Raw genomic sequence first — 22,099 nt, 5'->3', positions numbered from 1 at the left:
ACCCCTGTCCAGGAGGTATATAGGTGCCACCCCTGGGGTGAATTTCTGTTCACCCATCCAATTGTTAAGGTTGGGCTTAAATAGAGTTATTGAGGATCTCTGCTTCCCGTGAAGTGAGAGCTTATTCCAGAGGAGTGGCAATCTCTAGGAGATGTATCTGTCTCTCCAACATGTTCTGTTAATGTCACAGGCTGGCTTGGGATCCCTGGAGCGAGTGACTCTTGTCCCATTTGATTTGCAGATGTGCAGCATTTCCCTTAGGACTGAGTCAGAGACTGCTCTGTAGGCCAGTCACAGGTCACCTCTCAGCAGCCTGTATGATATAGAGTACAGTGACAGGGCTTTCAGTCTTTTCATGTAAATCAAGATTTGGAGGCCCTGGATTCTCTTGGTTAGAAACCTCTGTGGTCTCTCCAGTTGCTGCAGGTGTCTGGTGAGATAAATACAGAAGGGTGCATTGTACTCGATTAGTGGTCTGTTAAGGGGATGAGTACAGTGGAGTTATCACCCACTTAGTCTTAGATGTGATGCCCTTATTTACAAGATGCACAATGAAGAAGGCTTTCCTTACCACTATGGGCACATGGTGATCAAAGTTTAGATAGCTATCAACCTGTGTTCCCAAGCCTCGCACCACTGGGTTTGAACTTAGAGGGGTGCTATCTACATCATAATAAGCAGGGGCTACTTCTTTGCCAAAGGGGATAATGATAAGGCATTTTTTGCATTTAATTTTAGTCCATAACTTTGGCACAATCATTTGTTTGAGTCCTCCCCTTCTGTAATGTTTAAATTTTTGGGGAACTCTATGAATGTGCCCAGTTTGCAGTCATCTGCAAACCTGGTAACCCGCAGGCCAATCTACTTTCACCTGTACCTCAGAAAAATAGATTCCAAACGGTAGAGGACCCAACATAGATCCTTGTGGTACCCCACTGGTAACTTGTCTAATGGTGGAGGAGGACTCCCAACTTTGACAGTGTGCATTCTGTCAGTGAGCCAGTTGACTACCCATCTAGTGATGTATGGGTTAATCCCCAGGTGGGAGAGTTTCTCAATGATCCCTGAGTGGGGGATTATGTCAAAAGCCTTGGCTAAATCAAAATATGTGGTATGTAATGCTTTGTCCTCGAAGTCCACCAGGTTTAATAAGCAAGCACTATCTTTGACAAAACCAAATTAGGTCAGGTCAAGAGTTTGAAGGTCACCCGTGTCCTTGATGACAAGTTCCATAATGATTCTTTCCATGGCCTTGTATATAAGGCTGGTTAGACTTATGGGTCAATAGTTTCCTGGGTTAGTTGATGGACTCCCTTTGTGCAAGAGGATTATTGTTTCTGTCCTCCTATCTGCCGGAACAAAGCTGGTGCTATGGTTAAACAGAGTGCCAAGTGGTTCTACTAGGTTTAATTTCAGATTGTTTAGTAAGTAACCTAGGATGTTATCTGGTCCCATAAAGGCAGTGTTTTTGGCCTTGGGAGAGTGCTTGTATGGCCTGTGCTTTGGAGATACTCAGTACTGGACTGGTGGGTTATGTCTGGTGGGGATAGGGGGTGAAGTTATTGCCAAATCTGTCAGCTAGCAGGTTGGCAATTTCCTCAGGTTCAGTGTGAGTGGTACCATCCACTATAATTTTGGCTCACAACTGGGCATTCCATTTTAGGTTTCAGATGTAGCTGAAGAATGTCTTATGATTGTCTTTAGCTAGGCATGATAATTTAGTGTCATAACTAGCCTCAGAGGACTTTACAAGATATCCGATTTGCTTGTTCAAGCTGTGGAGGGTATTCCTACTTTGTTGAGTAAGTTCCCTCTTTTTCTTAGATTTCAGTTTTTTTTTTTTTGTTATATAACTTATTTATACTTACAGACCATTAGGGTGGCTTGTTTTTTTTGGGGGGAGGACTTGGTTTTAGTCTTGCCAGGTACAGCCAAGTCAATACATTTTATTTAAGTGGCTATATAGGGCATTTTGTGTATTGTTCTGAAATCACTGTTGGCTGTGTTCATAGGGGCTTTGAAACTTTTTATACCATCGCTTTGTAGGCTATAGTTTGCTTTGGAGAAATGTTTGTTTTTTTGCTCTTGTAGGGGGTCTCAGGTCTGATTTGCTTCAAACAACAGTGATTTATGGTCTGATCTTACCAGGGAGGGCAACAAACAGGGGGTAGTATGGTGACCCCCTCATATTGGTAAGCACTAGTTCTAGCATATTTGTGTCCCTTGTGTGGGAGCAGACCAACTCTTCCAGGGCATTTGAATTAACAAAATCCAGGCTCCTCACAGTGATAGTGTTTGTGCTCATGTACGTCACCCAATCAATGGAAGGATAGTTGAAATCTCCCATTACCAAGGTGTTTGGCTGTTTACTGAGTGACTCTAGCAAGTCCAGGTAGGAGGCATGCTTCTCCTGGTTCATGGTGGTGGACCTGTAGCTAGCGATGATGTGGTAGGGTATTTTGCCTACAGTTATTTAGACCTGGAGTAGCTCAAGAGAGTTGCACTGTTTTACCAGTCTTGAGGTGTATTTGGTCTTAATGAAGATAGATACACCTCCACCTTTGGTTCTTTCATGCTCGTTTTAAGGTCTGAACATGTGAAAGGCATTGTAGGCTTGTAAGGCCAGGGTGCTCTCTGTGGCCTTGAATCAAACCTCAGTAACTGCACAGACGTCAACTTCTTCCAAGGTGAGGAGTGCTTCCAGGGAGTGCAGTTTACTATCAATGCTCCTAGCATTAAGCAGCATGACTTTGAGTTTGTCTGTAGTGGACTTCTTTACGTCGGAAGTTTTGTAGTTTTGACACTGCCTAAAAAAGGCACTATGGGGGAGGCAAGCATCTTTGCCAGTATCTAAAATCCTTGAGGAGAACGCTAAAGGCCATCTCTGGAAAAGCAGGTTGGTCTGTTGACCACGTCTTTCCAAGTTGTCAGATAGTGGATCCCCCTGGAGTACCACCAGAACCTAAGCCAATTACTGAAATCAATCATTTTTTGTCTGTATTGTGGCATCATCCCAGAAGAAGGTAGAATGCTGCTTAGGGCTAGGGGCATACCTGCCAGGGACATATAACCTCAGATTTCAGTCATGTCTCCCTTCATATAGTCCAGAGAAGTACATCTCAAGTTATTCACTCCAACATGTACTATGACAGAGCCGTAGCAGTAATTGTTGCTGAGTGACTTGAGTGCATGTGTCATTTGACAGATCCTGGCACCTGACAGGCAGCTGACCGTGACCTTCTCCTTGTCCAACCTGGTGAGGAGTATATCTGTTTGTCTTACTGTTGAGTGATCTATGACTAGGACATTAGATTTTGAGGTGTTTTGCCTTAGATGCTTACCTGCTGAGACACTGAAATATGTGTTGTATGTAGTGGTGGATTGTGTCCATGTACCAGTATGTGTAGCTTGTTTGAGCTTGTGAGGTCTCTGGTCTTTTGGTAGGCTCTTAGTGAGAAACTCTGCATATGTGAGTTTGTGTGTCTGGACTTTATCTTGTGCAAGTGGAAAGGTGTGTGTACTGACAACCTGTTTGATGTCCTGTTTGTTTTTATGTGAAAGGACTAATTCTAGTTTCATGGTACAGTTACATCTCTCACATATTGAATTTGTTTGCTTTAGGAGCACGTGGTTGTCAGTATACATGAGGCAATTGCTACATTGCTTCAGGATGCCCAAATCAGACTGGCTGGAGAAATACTGGGAAACTGACTGCCCATAGTAGCAGGTAATTCTTAAGTACTAATTTCTGAGAGGGCAAATTAGATCAGCTATTGTTCTGGTATTAACAAGGGGGACTTATTTTATAGAAGATCAGTGATGGACAGTGGGGCAATGCTGCTCAGATCTCAGCTGAGTTGCCTGCAGTGCAGAAGCATGCAGCTGCATTGCCTACAGAGGAGCATGGAACCTGGGAGGATTTCACTGACTGGTGTCTAGGGAAAAAATTGTTTCTTGGGATTTATGTCCACATAAGGCACCACCAACCCCGCTGTGTGGTGTGCAGCTACACGCAAACGCAAGGCTTATTTACAGTCAAAATTAAACAGTTTAAAACTAGTCAGGTAATAAGAAATCATACAATGATCCTTCCTCCAGCAATCCCCAGCTCAGACAAGGCAATATCCACACTCATCGGGTGCAAGGGAGCCCTTCTTAATTCAAGATGGCTGGATTGGAGTTAAATTGTATGAAATACAGTTTAGAATCAGCAAGTCTGGATCTACTCTATGCTAACTAGGCAATATTTCAGTACAAAACAAGTGCTGGTAATAAGCAGGCACAAAGAGTAATATATATACACACACATACACACATATATATACATATATATATATATATATATATATATAGCTTGACTACTAAATCTCGAATTACGGAATCTCGAGACTCTGAATCCCGAAGACCAGAATCTCAAAATTCCGTAATACCAAAAGTTAAAAAACAAGAAGTTATGTACTCACCATAACGTTTAATGTATGTGGGTCCATCTCGCCTCACATTCTTACCCGTGGGTTCGGAGCCGAACTTTGGCTCCAACTCGGCCATACTCTAGCTCGAAGTCTTTCAATTGACTGAGCTAAAAAGGTATCCCATGCTGCACTGCTCCCTTTCCCCAGATCTAGTTTGCTGTGAGCTAAATCACTGACATTTTCACACACAACAACATATAGCGAAGGAAGAACATACCAACCAGAAAGGAATTTGAAACCATATCTAACCCCTAGGTCCTCCAGGATGGGGGGTAAGTAAGAATGTGAGGCGAGATGGACTACATATATCGAACGTTATGGTGAGTACATAACTTCTTGATGTTATGTAGTCCAATCTCGCCTACATTCTTACCCGTGGGACAGCGTCCCCAGCACCTGAATCCTGGGAGGCTCAGTAGAAAATACTCCTAAGCACTTTGGAACCAAAGGAAGACCTGCCTCTGGACTCCAAATTTTACTTGTAGTGAGTAACAAAGGTGTGAGGAGATGCCCATGTAGCTGCAGCACAAATATCATCCATAGACAACCTGGCCTGAAAGGCTGCAGATGTAGACACAGATCGGGTAGAATGAGCCTTCACTCGAAATGGTAAATCCCTGCCACCTGAAGCATAAATTAATGAAATACAACTGGAGATCCATCTAGACAAGGTGACTTTAGAAACAGGAGACCCAATCCTGTTTTCTGAAAATGAGACAAACAACTGATCCGATTTTCTGAGATCCTTCGTTCTATGTAAATAGAATCGTAATTGTCTGTGCACATCCAGCTGATGAAATCTAAATTCTGCCTTGTTCGAGAACTCTGGAAAGAATACAGGTAGTTCAATGTATTGGTTTAGATTACTAACTGAAGCCACTTTCTGTAGAAAAGAAGGGTTTGGTCTGAGAGAAACCCTGTCCTTATGAAAAATCAAGTAAGGTGTCTAACTGATAAGGCTTGAATCTCCGAGACACGTCTGGCTGAAGTGATGGCTACCAAAAAGATTGTCTTCCAAGTCAAATATTTTAAATCACAAGTGGCTGCAGGCTCAATGGGGGCAGAAGTGAGACATTGTAGAACAAAATTTAAGTCCCAAGGCATAACTGGGTCAAAAACTGGAGGACAAAGCAGCATAGTGCCCTTCAGGAATGCCTTACAAAGTCTATGTGCCATGAGACTAGGCTCATCAGCTATGTGGAAATAGCCGCCAACTGGACCTTAATAGTTGTGGCTGCTGATCCCTGGTTGAAAAGCATAGAGAGCAACTCCAGGACTGATGAAATTGGAGCTGTATAATGATCAATTTGTCTTGCATGCGCCCATATGGAAAATCTCTTCCATTTGCTGGAACAGATTTTTCTGGTGGAAGGCTTATGGGAGGAAGACAGAATATGAACCACTTCTGGTGAAAAATGATGAAGCCTGACTAATGATGGAAGTGGAGGAGGAGCCAGGCTGTCACCCAAAGGGTCTGAAGAGAAAGATGGAGCTGCATACAGTAGACCGGAGGGCCAATCATGAACTAGAGCGTCCCTGGGCGACTCCCCCTGAGGGGTGATAAGGGTGAAGTAGCTGCTGCATTTGGTATTGAAGGGGCTGGCAAATAGGTTGCAGCAAGGCTGACCCCACCTGCGGAAAATCTGCTCCGCAACCTGATTGTTCAGGGAACACTCGTGAGGCATCAGAATAGCTCTGCTCAACCTGTCGGCAATCACATTGGACTTCCCCGGAATGTGCGTTGCTACAAGAAAATGTTGGGAAGCCACTGCCCACTGCCACACTCACTTGGTCTCTCTGCAAAGGGGGTACGACTTGGTTCCTCCCTGTTTGTTTAGATACCATACCACCGACATATTGTCCGTGTCGATAGCAATTGTCCCGAGAGGAAGAAAGCTCTGAAGTGCTTGCAACACTAGTAGCACTGCTCTCATCTCCAGTACACGGATATGCAGATGCATCTCATGTTCCTGCCACGTGCCTTGGACTGTCCTGCCTAGATAATGCCCCCCACCCCATCTGGGTGGCATCCCTGGTCACTGTGGCAACCGGAGGGGGATGGAACAAAAGGTTTTCCCGCATTGAGGTTTCTGGTGTGAAGCCACCAGTGCAGATCCTGCTTGCACCTGTCTGTGATTATTATGAGATGAGAAAGCAGAAGATGTTGCAGAGACCACTGAGTGAAGAGTAGCCATTGAAGGAGCCTCATGTGTAGCCTGGCCAAAAGAACCAGCATAACTGTAGCAGCCATCGTCCCCAACAATTTGAGGATCAATCTTGCCTTCACTCTTCTCAAAGGGAGTAATGCGTACACCTGCTCTTGTAAACTTTGAATCCTTTCTAGTGGAAAAAACGTCCTCATGAGCACGGTGTCTAACTCGGCGCCTATAAAGGTGATACGCTGCGAGGGCAACAAGGCAGACTTTTCCCAATTTAGAGTGATGCCTAATTGCTGACACAGTTTGACTGTGGTGTCTCTGGTTTGTAGGAGTAGATGCCTGGTGGTGGCAGAAAGGAGCCAGTCATCCAGGTACAGAAATACTTGGAATCCCTGACGTCTCAAGTGAGCCATCACCACTGTCATCCATTTAGTGAACACCCTGGGGGTTGTGGTGAGACCAAAGGGCAGGGCAAGAAATTGAAAATGACTGGCTCCCAGCTGGAAGTGTAGATGACTTCTGGATGCCCTGTCCATCTTTATATGGTAGTAAGCATCCTTGAGGTTGATGGAGTACATCCATACTTCTTTTCCCAACAATGGGAGAATAGATTGCAATGTGACCATTCGGAACTTGGACTTCTTCACATGGGTGTTCAATCTGCTGAGATCCAAAATGGGTCTCAAGTGCCCTGTTCTTTTCGGCACCAAAAAGAATCTGGAGTAAGTCCCTAATCTAATTTGGTCTGAGGGGACATGCTGGATGGCTCCTTTTTCTAGCAGCTTTAAAACCTCTGAAGCTGCGGAATCCCTCTGATTGGGTGCAACATCTGGGATTTTTTTGATCAGAGGGGGAGCTGAAGAGAAGGGAATGCGATATCCTCCAGAAACTATGTTTTATATCCATTGGTTCTGAGTGATACTTTGCCAAACCTCTGGGTATAGTGGAATGCGACCCCCGACTGGTTCTGGAAATGCAATTGGGCCTCCCATCAGGAGCGCTGGTAGGGAGAACCACAAAAGGAATCGTGGTCTCCCTGGTTACGCGGGCCTCCTCTGCCCCTAGGGTGGCATCTACAAGAATTACCACCCCCTCCCCTGCCTCTGGAGGGGGACTCACCTACTGAGTCATGATAAAATCTCTGCGATTTTTTGAACCACATCTTCCCACCCCCTCTGGGTCTTGGGATAAGGCCTAGAGGGTAGGGTAAAACAGCAGACAGAGTTTTTCCCTCTTGCTCACACCTAGTGAGAGTGTCCTTCACCTTGGTTCCGAATAAGGAGGAACCATCAAACGGGGCATTGATGAATGTAGACTTGAAGACCTCCGCGAAATTACAGAGGTGCATCCAGGAGTGTCTCCTAAGAGCAACTTCCGAACTTACTGCCCTACCTGCTCCTTCGGCTGTGTAAGAGATCAGCCCAATGGAGGAGATAGCAAGAGAGTTGAGGGTAGACATCTGAGCGTTGACCTTCTGAGCCACTGCATCAGAAACTTTACCCTGCAGAGTATCTCCAAGCTCTTTCAGGAGATCTCTTTGGAGCCATGTAAAATGACATAAGTAATTCAATGACCGCAGAGTAAAGGCCGCTGAAGAAAACATACGCTTCCCGTACCGGTCCATGGTACTAGTCTCCTTGTTAGGAGGATGGACGGTAGACGAAGTCTCAGCCAGTTCCTTCTTGGTGGCTGCTGCCACCACCATGGCATCTACAGGAACTCCCTTGGATAGAAACTTTTTTCAGAGGGGGTGGACGAGAATTTGTTGGGTCTCCTGGGGACTGGTTCCACAGAGTCAGAGGTTTCCCACACCCTTCGACAAACCAGATCCAAAAGATCGAAGGGTGGAGACACCCAGGAGGCGGACGGCTGTGCCCCAAAGGCCTTCAGGAACACTAACTCCTCCTCGGAGGGGGCTTTGAAGGGCCAGTCACCCCTCTGCTTCAAAATTTCTAGGATGTCAGAGAAAGATACATCCTCAGAGGATAACTTGGGGGACCCCTCCGATTCCTTGAGGTCGGTGTCTGATGTGAGGGACTCATCTTGGGAGTCAATGTGCTTCCTCTGCACATTCTTTTTCTGGGTGGCTCCTCAGGCAAAAACACTGAGGGGCCCTCAGAAATATGGGGATATGGGTCTAGATCTCCTTCCTTATCTTCTAGGTCCTCCAGGACTCTTTCAGATGTGGATGTAGATAGAGTGGTACAGAAACTGCTCCAGTCACCGGTACTGGCAAAATTGTTTTCGGCTCCAGCCCAGTCGGCTCCGGAGCCAGTCACCCAGCCAGCGTCGATACTTCCTCCTATCGAATCTCAGCTTTCGGAGCCGGAGTGGTCGGCACCATCTGATGTCCCTAGGTCGGCTCCGATGGCCCATCCTGCTTTAATGGCTCTGGCTTCAGTTCCGACCCTGTCGGCTCCGTCCATGGGTTCCAGGACTCATGGTTCCTCGGTCGGACCCGAGGGGGAGGTCTCGGGTCACTTTTCAGCTCCTAGCCTCCCTCTCAGTGCTTCGGCGTGGGAGAGCCTGACCCTTGCTTCGGCTTCATACACTGCTGCTCTGCTCCCTTTCCCTAGATCTCATTTGCCGCTTGTATAGCTTGGATGTGGTCTCGCTCTTGGCTGTGGCTAAGTATCACTTTTGTCTTTATTGACAGTTTCTTGCTTCAACAAAAAGCTATTTTCATAGCTGTGTGCTGTTGTGTGTACTGGTTTAATATCTGGTGTAATTTTTTCTGGTAATAATGTCTTTTGTGGTGTCCCGCTAACTGTTTCCCCTATGGGCTAGGCCCATTTCAGTTAGAGGACCTAGTCCACCCCTTCTTCTGTGTTGCTTGTAAGTGTTAGTAGGTACCTATCCCTTGGGTTAGGACCGTTTAAGTTACAGGACCTAGTCCTTTCCTTATGTTCCTGTTGAGACCACTTAAATTAGAGGTCTTTTGTAATTGTCTGCTGATTGAGGGCTCAGTGGCTGTTATTCTAAAAGTGTATTAATTCTGGTTTAAGCACTTGGGCTTCAGCCCAGTTATTTTACATTAAGAGGGTTCGTGGTCTGTACTCTTGTGGGAGGAGAGGCTGGACTCTGCCCTTCTGAGCTGGGAATTTCTGGTTAAAGGCTTATAGTGCCTGCATATTTGAACTGCTTCTTACTGAAATTGGTACACCTTGTTTGCTGTAGCATAGACTAGATCCAGGCCTGCTGAATCTAGCTTTGTTTGTATAACTTGAGCACTAATCCAGGCATTCTTTAAAGTATTCAATTGTATTTATTACTGCTTGGTAATAACTTGATTAAAGTGTAGCTATCATTCTAAGTCTTTTGGATTAAGCACTTGGGCTTCAGACCAGTTGTTTTACATTAGGAAGGTTTGTGGCCTGCACTGTGGTGGCAGGACAGGTAGCTTACATCCTTCTAAGTTGGGAACTGCTGATTGAGGGCTCAGTGTCTGTTATTCTAAAAGTGTATTAGTTCTGGTTTAAGCACTTGGGCTTCAGGCCAGTTATTTTACATTAAGAAGGTTCGTGGTCTGCACTCTTGTGGGAGGAGAGGCTGGACTCTGCCATTCTGAGCTGGGAATTTCTGGTTAAAGGCTTATAGTGCCTGCATATTTGAAGTGTTTCTTACTGAAACTGGTACACCTTGTTTGCTGTAGCACAGACTAGATCCAGGCCTGCTGAATCTAGCTTTGATTGTATGCTTGCTGTTTGTTTGCTTGTTATTTCCCTGAAACGCTAATTCCGCCTAACGTGGCTTTTCAGCGCTTCTGTGGATCCCTAGTGATATTTGCATTGCTTACTGTATTATTTCCTTGTTTCACTTGAAAGAAAGTTACTGTTTGCCATTTTTGCATTTAAGTTACCTGGCACTTGCTCACTAAAGCAATTATATAAGTCAGCACTAAAAAATTAAAAGCACTACACCCTCACAAACTCCCCTTGAGTACCTTGTTCCCCACTGGCCCTTTTTTCAATTATAAAGGAATTCTCAATACTATTCTAGCATATCCAAAGGTCAGTTGTCAATCTCCTCTCCGGTCCAGCTGGTGAATCTGGGAATCTTGAGGCAATGTTACAACTGACTCATGTACACAGACAACCCTCTCCTCCTCCCAACAAATTCCAACACATGTGAGAGATGCAACCATATAGCCAAACTGGAGGCTAAGCTCTCTCAACTCAGTACTGGCATAACCAGTCAGGAGGAGAAGGAAACCACACTCACTACAATTCCAGTCTCACATAGACCTACCACGACAGCAAACCAAACACATAAACACACAAAACATACTGGAGGCTCTAAATAAAAATCTGCCTAAGCAGCAGAGACCTCCAAAGCAGACACCCAAGCAACCGCTACCCCAAAACAAAACACGTGCAACACATAGCTCACAAAGCCAGTGTGCCGAACAGTCACAGCCCTTAAGGCTAAACAACACACCTGATACACTTGTAATAAGTGACTCTATCATCAGGCACACTGATGTCCCGCTCACCAGGCTGAACAAGGAGAAGGTCACGGTGAGCTGCCTGTTTGGCACTAGGATCCGCCAAATAACACAAGCACTCAGGTCACTCCAAGGCAAGTACAAATATGACTCAGTCATTGTCCATGCTGGTGTGAATGACCTGAGATGTACCTCCCTGGACTACATGAAAAGAGACATAGAGGAGCTCTCTGAGCATGTAGCCCAGGCTGGTATGACCCTGACCTTGAGTAGCATCTTACCCTCACCAAGAATGATGCCACAATATGAAGACAAGATGATCAATTTCAATAATTGGCTTAAGTATTGGTGTCATTCAAAGGGGATCCAATGCCTGTCAGCCTGGGATGACATGCTCGACAAGCCACGATGCTTCGCTAGGGACGGCTTGCACCTATCACCTCTGGGCTTTCGGATATTGGCAAAGGCTCTTGCTACCCCCATAGTGCCTTTTTTAGGCAAGGCTCAAAAGACAAACCCACCTCCATAGGTATCACAAGGGATAAGAAACTAAGAGTAGTGCTACTCAACGCCAGAAGTCTAAACCTCAAGATGCACGCACTCGAAACTCTCCATAGCATGGAGAACATCGATATCTGTGCAGTAACAGAAACCTGGTTCAAGGCTCCCAAGAGCACCCCAGCACTACCAGGTTATACCTCATACCATACTTTTTGGCCGCAAAACTTGGACCGAATCACAAAAGGAGGGGGAGTATCAATATTCGTCAAAGATACCCACACCTTCAGTTTGGTGGCACAGCACGAAGCATCAGAGACTATCCATGTGCAACTAACAGTGGGTAAAACTGCCTTCCAGTTTATAGCCTGCTACAGACCACCCTCCCAAACCCAGGAACCCCACTCGGCCTTCCTGAGAACACTGGAAAATATGAAGGTCTCTCCAAACACCATTATATTGGGCGACTTCAACTACCCAAACAGAGACTGGGAGCATTACTCTAGCTCCAACACCCTAGCCCAAAGTTTCCTAGAATTTATAAACTCAAATGCTATGGAACAACTTGTTACCACTCCCACAAGAGGGGAAAACATACTGGACCTGATCATCACCAACATGGGGACTCTATGCTCCAGACCAGAAGTGTATCCCTCACTGGTAAGATCAGACCATAAACTAATCTCACTGGATATTCGCATCCCGACCCCACCCCCTGCCCAGAAAACCACAGTGAAAAACTTCTCTAAAGCAAATTTCACACTCCTCAAAACCGAGGTAGAATCCTTCAAAGCCCCCGGGCCTGTGGAAAATACGTCCCAGACTGCAGAATTCTTTATAAACGCATTCTATGAACACGTTCAGGAATGCATGGATCATGCAATCCCAAATAAAACCAAGACCCAATCCTCCAAAGGCAGATGTCCTATCTGGTGGACCCCAGCCATAAACAAACTATACAATAGAAGGAGGAAGCTACTACATGATAGAGCAAAATCTCAAAAAGGGAAGGCATCTCTGATCAGTATTAGCAAAAAACTACGGGCACTCATAAAATCATCTAAGGCCAGCTTTGAGAGAAAAATTGCACAGGACACTAAGGATAATCACAAGGCTTTCTTTAGTTATGTTAGGAACCTGGGTGGGAATTCCCAGATATGCTCAGAATTAGTCCAAAATGACAAAAAATACACCGAACCCACAGACATTGCCAACATCCTAGCTGACAGATTCAGCGCAAACTCCCACCCCACCAAAAGGGCAAATATCTATCCCAGCAGAGTGCTGCCCCCCTGACATCTCAGATGCTCAGGTAAGAGCCGCCCTCTCCAAAGCAAAAAACACAGCATCAATGGGACCAAACGGTGTCCCAGGCTGCGTCCTACATGAACTCCAAGAAGAGCTAAACCCAAACATAAAACTACTGTTCAATCTCAGCCTTACTACAGGTTATGTACCCAAAGAGTGGCGTACAGCAACAGTGGTCCCTCTCCACAAAAGTGGTGCTTCAACGGATCCTGGAAACTATCGCCCCATAAGCCTGACTAGCTTGGTCTGCAAAGCTATGGAAAGGATCATCATGGACCTCATAAATAAAGATATTGGGGACCTACAGACACTGGATCCTACCCAGTTCGACTTTGTTAAGGGCAGATCCTGCCTCTTAAACCTGGTCGATTTCTTTGAAACAGTCACCAAGGCCATTGACGAGGGGAAGGTGGTCCACACAGCCTACCTGGACCTCGCAAAAGCCTTCGATACAATACCCCACTCGGGCATTATAGATAAGCTCACCAGCTTAAATATAATCCCCTATGTCACTAGATGGGTTGCAAACTGGCTCAAGGACAGAACCCACATGGTTAGAATTGCTGGAGCCATGTCAGACTCCAAACCAGTTACAAGTGGCATCCCACAAGGCTCAATCCTGGGACCTCTCTTGTTCGGTATATATTTCTCGGAGGTACAGGCCAACGTGGAAGGACTGTGGCTGACCAAGTTCACAGATGACTGCAAACTAGGCGCCATAATCGACTCTCCAGCTGACACAAGCATCCTCCAAGAGGGCCTCATAGAAACAGACAACTGGTGCCAGAGCCATGGCCTTAAGCTAAATGCCAAAAAGTGCATAGTCATCCCCTTTGGCAAAAACAAAGTGCCCACAAATTACCAGATAGATGGTAATCCTTTAAGTACGGAAGAAGTAATTAGGGAACTGGGGACCCAAGTTGACAGCAATCTCTCATTTGACAACCACGTGGCCAAAGTGGTTAGAAAAACATTTTATATAGCCCACCTAATCATGAAGGGATTCACATCTAGATCAGGGGAGGTCATCGTGCCTCTTTACTCATCCCTCATCAGGCCCATAATTGAGTACAATGCCCCTTTTGGGATGTACCTTACCAGACATCTGCAACTGGAAAGACCCCAAAAGTACCTCACCAAGAGGATCAAGGGGCTCAAACAGATGCCATATGCTGCCCGGTTAAAGAAACTCCAGCTCTACTCAGTGGCATACTGCCTGCTCAGAGGCGATCTGTGCCTGACGTATAAAGCCATGTCCAACCCGGAATTAAAAGACATGCTGCACCTCAGAAAATCCAAATCCCATTGAGCTATTCGCTCGAGAGACTTGAACCTCAGCACTGAAATAAATAGGACATGCTGGAGGGACAGATTCATAACCCAGAGGCTCCCTTCACTCTGGAATAAAATCCCAGTCCAGGTTAGGCAGAGTCTCTCATTGACTCTCTTCAAGAGGAATCTTGATGAGTGGATGGGGGATCGTAGGTTTACCCTGGGTATCACTTCTGTGTCACTGTTAGACAGAGGCACAGTATACTAACCTCGAAAAAGGGCATAGTAAAATTAATTTAAAATGGGTGGCAAAAGCCAAACACACTCTGGCTAGGCTTATAAATGCCCTAGGCAGATAGCCTAGTATTAACCTATGAACCTATGAAATCAATACATAACTAAGTGCCCTATTAAATCCACTGCTGCAGCCCTCAGTTAAAGGATAGTAAATGGCACTAGAAGCTAGTTTAGATTTAGTTGTGGTAGTTTACTTATTAGCATAAACATGTTGAGTATAACTGCAGTATAACTAGAGCCTTTAACACTGTTGAGATACGCAAGTATGCCACTGTGGCTCACAATATACAAAAACAAACTACAAAGACATGCTAATTTAGGGATTTTTGTTGGTTTGCATTGAGATCAAGTGATGCAGTTCCTTTGGCTAAGATCTGTCTTACACTTATGCTGCCTTTCAAATCCAAAGGGTGCATAAATCATCTCTAAAGAAATACTACAAACGTAACACACACATGGTGTTAAGTGTATGTTAGATATGTTATGTCTTAGTCTTGTGTTATAGGACTAAAGAAAAAAAAAACATAAAAATACCAGTGATACAGCACTCAAGATATGCAGAAACATACTCAGATAGCGTCTCTGGGTCTCATACAAATGTGCTGGGCACACCAAGTTGCTGAAATATGCAAAGAGAAGCCTACAGTGCAATGAGCACATAACAGAATAAAATGTTGATACCACAGGCACACTAATGGGGCAGAAAAATACATACAACACACCTGTGTCACACAAAGATGTATGCAGGACATGGAACTGAAAGGCATATGCTGCATGATGAATGCTTCTATAAGTGCATTTATGTGTCCTAGCAAAGGGCACTATTTACTTTTAAGGTATACATATCAGACAGTCAGACGGTGGACATCTGATGTGCACAATTATGGTACTAGCACAGCAGTTACACATTATGTTAAAGATACCAGCATACTGGGGAAATTCTGAAGTGGCAGTTCCACAATACAGAAACATGCAAACTGCAATATGCAATGTACTGTTTAGAAATGCAGACATTCTTTAAACTGCTTAACATATTGTAACTTCATACTGCATACTTGTATGGGTATTTACTCATAGCTAATAATGAAATATTTGATATGTACAATAAAAATGAGGATATCCTGACAGGGACGCAACATTTTACACAAGGAACACATTCAAATGCATTGTGTGTGTGTGTGTGTGTGTGTGTGTGTGTGTGTGTGTGTGTGTGTAGAAATATACATATATAGATAGATATACAGATATTTTATATAGATATATATATATATATATATATATATATATATACACATACACACACACATGCACAGACACATGTATATATTTATGTAGGTGTGTATGTATATATATATATATATATATGTATGTATATATATATATATATATATATATATATATATGTGTGTGTGTGTGTGTGTGTGTGTATGTATATATGTGTGTGTTTGTGTGTATGTACGTATATATATTTACATATACTTATTAATGGACACTGCCAAAAGCTGTAATAAAACTTTTTGTAGCACGTAAGAGTGTTGTGATGCTGGGATTACACTCCAAATTTGGGAAACAGACATACAGGACTATGACTGGGTCTCTGATCATTACTGGCTTATTATGTGTTCAACACATGGATGCCAAGAAATTCACCTCAAGAGTCTTTAAAGTTATTTGGTTTAGTATTACATAAGTCACTAACAGACTCAGCAGTTTCATGCATTGAGTCTGCAAGCCTGAATGTTAAAAGGCATTGACTTATGATCATCCTGAGATCATTTCTATGACTAGGAGTGCTCTTCAATTGACATCCCAATAAATGCAGCAATGCTGGTTTTCATGCTAATCTCAAAATGCAGGTGAAATGTAATAAAAATTGCATCAAGTCATTTTGTCAGTTTCCATCAATTTCTTATACTGACTCTCAAAAGACAAAAAAGCTAGCTGTGCTGATCTGATGGCAAATCAGCATCAGGCTTTTATATCTGCAACAAACTAATGCCATTGGAGACTGACGCACAGTCATTTCTACTCTGTCATGCCATACGTCTGATAATGCTACATTTTATGGTTCTGCTCTACTGTTTATTCAGATCACAATAAAGTAAACAGAAAGGTGAGGAACATGCCAACACACAGAAATGACAACACTGGTTAATCACTGGTTAGTATGAACTAACATGAGGGTTCCAGTATAAAATGCTAAATACCAATACCCACAGCATCATAAATGCTGAAAACTATTCCCAAAATAAAGAAGAGCAACTAAGTTAACTGCAAGTGCTTTTTAGAGGGGAACAAACCCACCCTATACCCCCAAACGTATAGATGGCAACTGTACCAACTCAAAGTAAGGAGAGATCCCTAAAACGAAGGAAATTCACTGGCAGCACACATTTAGAAATCACACCACAGTGATTTCCTATGGAAGACAATGATCAGCTACATGTTCTTTTTCATCTTGTCCCTTGGGAAAATAATGCTCAGGGAATTTCAACTCTACCACCTGTAGAGATAAGTAATCCAAAAGTAGAAATCACCTCAAGGAACTTCCCCATTTATTAAAAATGCAAAAAAAAAAAAAAAACAGATACAGGTAAGTGCTTTATCAAAACTGTTATTTATTTATTATTTATTTATTAACATTTGTTAACAGGGAAAGTCAGACTAGGACAGAGCCTATTTTCAGTGGATGCCCGGGGAAAAACTCTCCAGACACATGTCTTTGGAATGTGGGAGGAAACCAGAGTACCTGGAGAAAACCCACGTGAACACAGGGAAGACATGCTGACTCCACACAGAAAGCACCCCAGCCAAGAATCGAACAGGAGAACCTCTTGCTGTGAGGTGACAATGTTAACCACTAAACCACTGTGCAGCCGAATAAACATGGTGAATCAATACTTTAAATCACCCCCACCTAAACATGCAATTACAATTTGCCAATAAATAACTCCCAAACAATACAACTTCATTTTACGCACTGGCAATACAGAAATAATGTCATTGAGATCAGGAATTTTAGTGGAACCTAATCTGAATTGTCATAGCAACTCAGCTTTCTCTAGTTTAATTTTCCACAGTCCCGATCTCTTATCACAAGAAATCTTATCCAAAACAAAAAAAGACAAATTTCTTAAAGATTTTGCAAATCAACATTCATCATATAAGCATTTCTTTCACACTTCTTCCCAATGTTATAACAGTGTTTGTAAAGTCTATCCCTTAATGTCTGCTTAGTTTTCCCTACATTGTAAGCATCACATGAAATTCACAGGTCAAGATATAACACTGCTTTTGAACCGCAATTAAATTTACCAGGACAACTTATATCCCTCTCATGATTAGGAATAGTTGTAGTAGGCACATACAAAATAAATCTACATTGTTTGCAACTTCACATGACCATTTTCATAATGGTTCCACTATAATTGTGTGTTCCACCCTTCCCTAAATTTTTTACTATACCCATAAACCATTCCATCCCTATCACAATGTACAACCCTCTAATGTCAGCTGTATCAAGCAAAATAAACTTTGGACAAAATGACAGGATGGAAAAAAAAAAAACAAATGAAAAAAAGCCCCAAATCAATAAGTAAATATGGAAACAAAACCATCATTTGTTTAAGTTTCTTGTCCACATAAACAGCCAGTAGGTCAGTAATGGATCCTTTATAGTCAAAACTACAGGATGAAATGGAGGACAGGCTATACTAGATTATACTTTTGGGATCCCACAGACAGATGGATCAATTGGACAAGGAACAAGCAAACACTTGAAATAAGTCAAATGACACAATTTTTTGCATTAACAAATCATATAAAATTGATGTAATGCATGTGTACACAATGTCTGTCTCATTCAGAGAAACAGAACTGTAAAATTCATGACCAGAAAATAACTAAGTTTTTAAAAAAATAATCAAATGACCTCATAATAACTAGAAATATCCTTCAAAGCATTATATTCAGTTCTAGTTAAATTAAATTATTTTCTCTTTCTCTGCGTGAAGCATACATCTCTCATATCTCACTCGCACATGTATTCATAATCTTGCAGTGTGAAATGTAATGGAGGATTAAAGCAACTGGAACTCTAAAATTCTCAGAAAACCCTTGATTGTTAAACAACATGTTTAAATTCAACTTTTGGGTAAACAATTTAAGATCAATTAAAGGAGAAGACAAGCTGACCTCAGTGGAGAGCACAAAGTTAAAACCTTTTTTTAAAAATATCAAAATGCACTTGTTCAATAACAAAGTCACTATAATTATAAATGGTAACTATCCAGTTTCTGTTTCTCAAAAGACTAACCAGAAGAGTACAGAACATTTAAATCAGAAGAACTTACAACTTAACTATGATAATTCTTCTACAGACATTGCCATTTATCATGATCAGTCCAATGTGGAAGACACACAGTTTTTTAGAATGTGTAGCACCTAGGAGGTCAAAATAGTTGGCCAACAAGGGCAACCAATTCTTTTACAATGAGCACAGGAGTTACCAGTGTCATCCTAAACAAAAGTGGAAGAAAGGGAATTCATACCAGTGTTCTTGTCGACAAAAAGTACATAATTCTATAGCCTAAATGAAGGTCAGCATTTTATCAGATGGCGATTTTACCATTTATAACACAAGTGATTTTGCTGCTTATATGATTTGATAATGTAGAAAATGTTGTCTTTTGACTTGTACTGGTTTTTGCTTGTTCCTTGTCCAGTGGTTCTGTCCATCTCTGGGATCCCAATGTGTATTCTAGTATAGCCTGTCCTATAGTTTTGGCTAGAGTATCCATTAATGAACCATTGGCTGTTTACATGGGCTGTCTGTACAAGTGATGATATGTTTTGCTTACTTATTTCTTTTATTACTATATTTTTTAAATATATTTTTGATGTAAAATAGTTCATCCATCTGATGTTTCAAAGTTGCTGTAGTGCATGTTAATGGTGTTGAATGAGGCACTTTACATCCAAAATATAACACTTAAAAAAAATATCCAGGTATTTACTTTAGTTTTTGGTCCCTTATTCCTAAAATGCTTGTTGCTACCATTGGAGATTGAAGTTACTAAATAATGACATATACTTGAGTTTCACACTATTTCCTTCAGAAAATTCATGCCAACACAAATCCTTTTATTTAAGCAAGTTTGTAAAGAGGAATAATTAAAATCTGTTTCTATTTTTGAGTCCTTTTCCCTCCTTTATTTTAGGCTTTATCCAGATTTCTTCAGCTGAAAGGTCCAGAGGTATGCAAACCTCTTTACTGCTGCTGACAGTGGTTGATCTCACTCACTCACTTTCTCACACACATGCAGACACGCACGCACTCACACACATGCACATCTCTGCTTCAAAAAATGCATGCCAACACAAATCATTTAAAACATGCTCCTATTTAGAGCCTTGTTTATTTTAGGCTTATCCAGATACCTTGAGTTAAGAGGTCGAGAGGTACGCAAACCTCAACTGTTGCTGCTGCCATGGGATCACTCAATCGCTCTCACTCTTCACACTCTCTCTCTCTCACCCACATACATACACAGAGTTTCTTCAGCTGTCAAGCACGCATTCATTCACACACACAGGCAGAAACACACACACACACACTTTTTTCTATTTTTTTACACTCGCTAATCAGCAAAAGTGCTGCTTATCAAGTGTAAAATAATGGCGACCATAAGGTTTTTTTCAGTCCGAGCTCCACGGCAGATTAATATGCTGCCATGAAGTGGCGGACTTGTTTTTCAGTGGACATTAGATGGGTAGATTAATACCCTGCTGAAGAATATTCATTCTCCAATTAGGGGGCGATCCACATGTCACCCATTATGTAACACTCATCGATCATTTGCTTTTATTAAACTACTTTTTTTTCCAACATGTATTTTTACGTTTCCAGCTGTCACCTGGATGATCAAGAAAAGCAAAGGATAAGGCTCTCCAGACTGGCTTCTGTAGACAACATTTTTGCTCGTGTACCATTTACAAGCCACTACATACAAATCCACACTAGTGGATGGTGCTTTTTCTCTCCCTAGTAGAACTTCTGGCACTAATTTATAGGCTTTTATAAATTATTTTAATGAAGCAAAAAAAGATAGCTGACTTTATTAAAGTCAAATGGATGAAGACCATTACAGGGAGTTTAACTTCAGTGTTAGGCTTGATAAGATTGTCTACAGAATAAACACCAATATAAAAACTTATCATGTGAAGCTTACTATGTAAGAAAATGAGCAGGCTTTAAGGAATAGTTTACAAATACTGCTATGACATTAGGACAAAGTGTGAAAGAAATGCCTTATACAGACACACTTGGATTTGCAAAAAATTTAAGAAATTTTCCTTTTTTGCTTTGGATAAGATTTCTTGTGATGAGAGATCAGAACTGTAGGAATTAAACTCGAGAAATTTGTGTTGCTATGACAACTAAGATTAGATTCCATTAAAACTCCTGATCTCAGTGAATTTACTTCTGCACTGGCAGTGCTTAAAATGAAGTTGTATTGTTTGGGAGTTATTTATTGGATAATCGCAATATATGTTTGGGCAGGGGTCATTTAAATTGTTGATTCACCAATTAATAATAGTTTTGATAAAGTCCTTGATATTGGGACAAAAAGTGCTTTTAATAAATTGTCTGTGTGATGTTCCTTGAAATTATTTCTACTTTTGTATTACCTGTATGCTCTTTGTGGGTTGCTTGTTCTTAAAGGTTACCTACAGAGACACCCTTAATGAAATCTACCTTCCAAGGAAATGAAGGCAAGATATGTACCAGATGGGCAAACAACTGATGAAAAACAATATGCAGTAAACCACAATGTAAGAAAAAGTAAATAAGTGTACACTGCCTTCTGAAATGTGCAACTTTAATCACTAGTTCACTCTTACCTGTCGGTGCACATATGATTGTGTTTGCTCCACCAAACGTAGGCTGGGCAAGTTCCTTCTGATATTCTCTTAGGTGAAGGACAGGTGGCTCTACATCCATACCTAAAAACAGGTCAGTCATCAACAAAGACACAGTTAAATGCTTTACTCAAGAACAAATGAAGAAAAGTACTGAAGAGTAAAGAAGGAATCATAAGGCTTACCTGGAGGTTCATCTGGCAGGCGACTGACGGCTCCATCTGGCAATTCATAGGCATAGCAGTTATAGAAAAAAGAAAAAAAAAACAATTTCATTAAAACCAAAATGAACCTACAATGTGGCAAGTCAAGACTACTGTTTTAAAATAAAAGGCAATAAATGCTTATTATGATTTTATATCAGACCTATATACAAACCTGACATATTAGTTAATGTATGTTATTTTCAGAAAATAAATCAAAACATTTAACCAATAATTAAAACTCATCAATAAGCATCACAAATAAACAAGTTAATTATGCAGAAGTTTAGGATATCTAGTGTTCACCAATGAATGCTTTGCAGAATCAAACAGGATTTGATTCTGACCTCTGGTTATTGGTTAGGTTTTAATAGTCTGTTGCTTGATAGCCTACTACTTAACCATGAACCTATGCTGTGCCGAACAGTTAACAACTAGAATTTCCTGATTTCATGGAAAAGTGCAGGAAATAAAGTGTTATTATGTTTAGTATGGAGATGCAGGGACTTTGAGAAGTTTGGGAAT

The 22,099-nt window shown here is 42.1% G+C and overlaps 1 protein-coding gene across 1 annotated transcript in view; it reads right to left on the bottom strand.

Annotated features, from left to right (window-relative positions):
• DDX58 (DExD/H-box helicase 58) overlaps window positions 1–22,099 on the bottom strand; it is a 553,305-nt gene that overhangs the window by 360,857 nt on the left and 170,349 nt on the right. The window contains exons 6-7 of the mRNA XM_044061005.1: window positions 21,557–21,592; window positions 21,354–21,455 (exon numbers count right to left, since the gene is read on the bottom strand). Of these exons, the coding sequence (XP_043916940.1) occupies window positions 21,354–21,455; window positions 21,557–21,592 (138 nt within the window). The remainder of the gene's footprint in view (window positions 1–21,353; window positions 21,456–21,556; window positions 21,593–22,099) is intronic.

The sequence above is a fragment of the Protopterus annectens genome, chromosome 2.part0, assembly GCF_019279795.1.
Source record: "Protopterus annectens isolate FY-2018-M chromosome 2.part0, PAN1.0, whole genome shotgun sequence".
In the NCBI taxonomy this organism is placed as follows: Eukaryota; Metazoa; Chordata; order Ceratodontiformes; family Protopteridae; genus Protopterus; species Protopterus annectens.
This window is presented reverse-complemented; position numbering and strand designations above follow the sequence as displayed.